This window comes from Magnolia sinica, chromosome 14 (genome assembly GCF_029962835.1).
Source record: "Magnolia sinica isolate HGM2019 chromosome 14, MsV1, whole genome shotgun sequence".
In the NCBI taxonomy this organism is placed as follows: Eukaryota; Viridiplantae; Streptophyta; class Magnoliopsida; order Magnoliales; family Magnoliaceae; genus Magnolia; species Magnolia sinica.
The window spans coordinates 10,840,008-10,842,036 of NC_080586.1; the positions used below are offsets into that span (position 1 = coordinate 10,840,008).

The 2,029-nt window shown below is 40.5% G+C and overlaps 1 protein-coding gene across 1 annotated transcript; it reads right to left on the reverse strand.

The window, feature by feature from the left end:
* Positions 1-557: 557 nt before the first annotated feature.
* Positions 558-1,794, reverse strand: LOC131225665 (GATA transcription factor 15). Its single transcript, XM_058221231.1, has 3 exons — positions 1,383-1,794; positions 1,169-1,273; positions 558-1,048 (listed from the first exon to the last, which is right to left on the reverse strand). The coding sequence occupies exons 1-3, from the start codon at positions 1,398-1,400 to the stop codon at positions 809-811; spliced, it is 363 nt and encodes a 120-aa protein (XP_058077214.1). The 5' UTR covers positions 1,401-1,794; the 3' UTR covers positions 558-808.
* Between the last annotated feature and the right edge of the window lie 235 nt (positions 1,795-2,029).

Here is a 2,029-nt window from a genome sequence, read left to right on the forward strand (position 1 = left end):
AGTAAACAATCTGAACCGTCCATTCTCGCGGAACCATCAGAAATTGCTAATGGCTCCTAAGAATAAATTCAACAATACAGTCCTAAAACCTATATCCAACTTCCCAGGGATCATCTGATCCACCTGATTTTACATTGGGACCCATGATGTGCGGACCTAAATGAACATCCTGACCAATTGATTGGAGTGCCCATCTATTTCTGTGCAGCCCCGAAGCACCATACCTGATATTGAAAACATGACCATATCTCTTTCTAAACCTCTAACTAGAAATTCCTATGATGAAATCAACGGCCACAGCCCTTGGGATTTTAGACTTAAACAGTTTCCAGTTCTTACAAGTGGGGCCAAGTTACGTTAATCTAGACCACTGGCCTCTTAAGCCCCACCGTGGATGGAGAATCCCAGCTGTTTTTCAGTTGTGGGTCATCTCTCAACCTTCAATCCGTAGGACCACGATATACCATTGGTCTGGATTACCGGAAAACCGGGTCCACTCATTGGAATTGAGAAAGTTTGTGTATATAGTGAAAATATGCCCGAAAAGAATGTATAACTCAAGATAAAGCCAAAATTCCAAAATTCCTCATATATTCCAAAAGTAACATTATACATTACAGGAACTTTCCTTGCATTTGAACGATCTGTAAAGAGAGAGATAGACGGTTGATCTTTGCCCCCTTTCTCTCTCTTGAAAGAAACCAAAACGAACAAAACCAACACAGTAATAAAACAGAGAGAGAGAGAGAGAGAGAGAGAGAGAGAGAGAGAGGGAGGGAGGGAGAGAGATTAGCTATATGCTTTTGGATTAGGCAGCAGATACAAAACCACATGAGAGAGCCATCAGCAGCACAGCTGCCTCTTCTTCCTCTGCCAGCTTCCTCTTTCTCTGCATCTGCAACAACATATCTCTTCCCAACCCCACCAATCTCACCTTCAATGAAGCTTCCCTCCTCTCCTTTTTATTATCCTTTTCTTCTCTCTTCTTCAACCCAAGCAGTCCTCTCCTTCTCTTCCTGTATTTTATCCCACATGCATTGCAGAGGGACTAAAGCCCAAATACAAATCAGACAAATGCGATAAATAAATAATAATAATAAAAAAAACCCACATCAAAAAAGCATCAGAAATGTTTTTCTCTCTTCTTTTTTTGTTATATATAACACACCTTGGGCCCTGCAGGACCACCTCTCCACAAAGGGGTTTTGGTAGTCCTGCAATCAGCACAGCTCTTCTTCAACTCATCTGAAACCTCCCCTGCAGATTCCAGTTTCTGCAACAAACAAACAAAAATAAATAGATCAATGGTAATGATCATCTCAATATCAAAAAGCCCCAAAAGGAAGAAACCCCAATCGAAACCATCATGATCACCCACTCACCTTTTCATTGAAATCCATCACAACCCCCCTTTTCTCCTCTCTACAGAAGATTTGAAAAACCCAAAAAAGGCTATGGGGACTTTTTACACTAGAAACATGGTGAGATCATGTTCTGACAGTTGTGATACATGTATGAGAAGCAGAGACTTCAGAGGCAGAGCAACAGGGTCCTAACAGGATTCCAGTGAAAGAAGAAAACCCAATAAGAGACTTGAGGGACTACCAAAACTGTATGGTATCAGAAGATTTTGAAAGAGAGTTTGTGTTGGGGAGAGAGGGAAATGAAAATAGAGGAGATTCACAGAGAAAGAGAGAAGCTGTTCTTGTATTGTATTTATTGTATTGAAAAAAAAAAAGGAACGGGATCTTTGAAGCGTCTGAAAGAGCTTGGTGGCCGAGTATCTGTCCACACAGGTGTTAGTGAGCGAGCAAGGGAACACACATGCAGGTAAAAGACCAAAAGATCAGGTGATCTACAAGCACACATACACATTACACATGCGCGATTTTGTACACCTGGCACATATAGATTTAAATTAGACCGTCCAAATTGTGTGTCATACTCTAGATAGGTTGTGTATCTAAAATGAGACTAATTTATTTACTTGGAAATGTGATTTGTATAGATTTATTTGTTGATTTTGTAC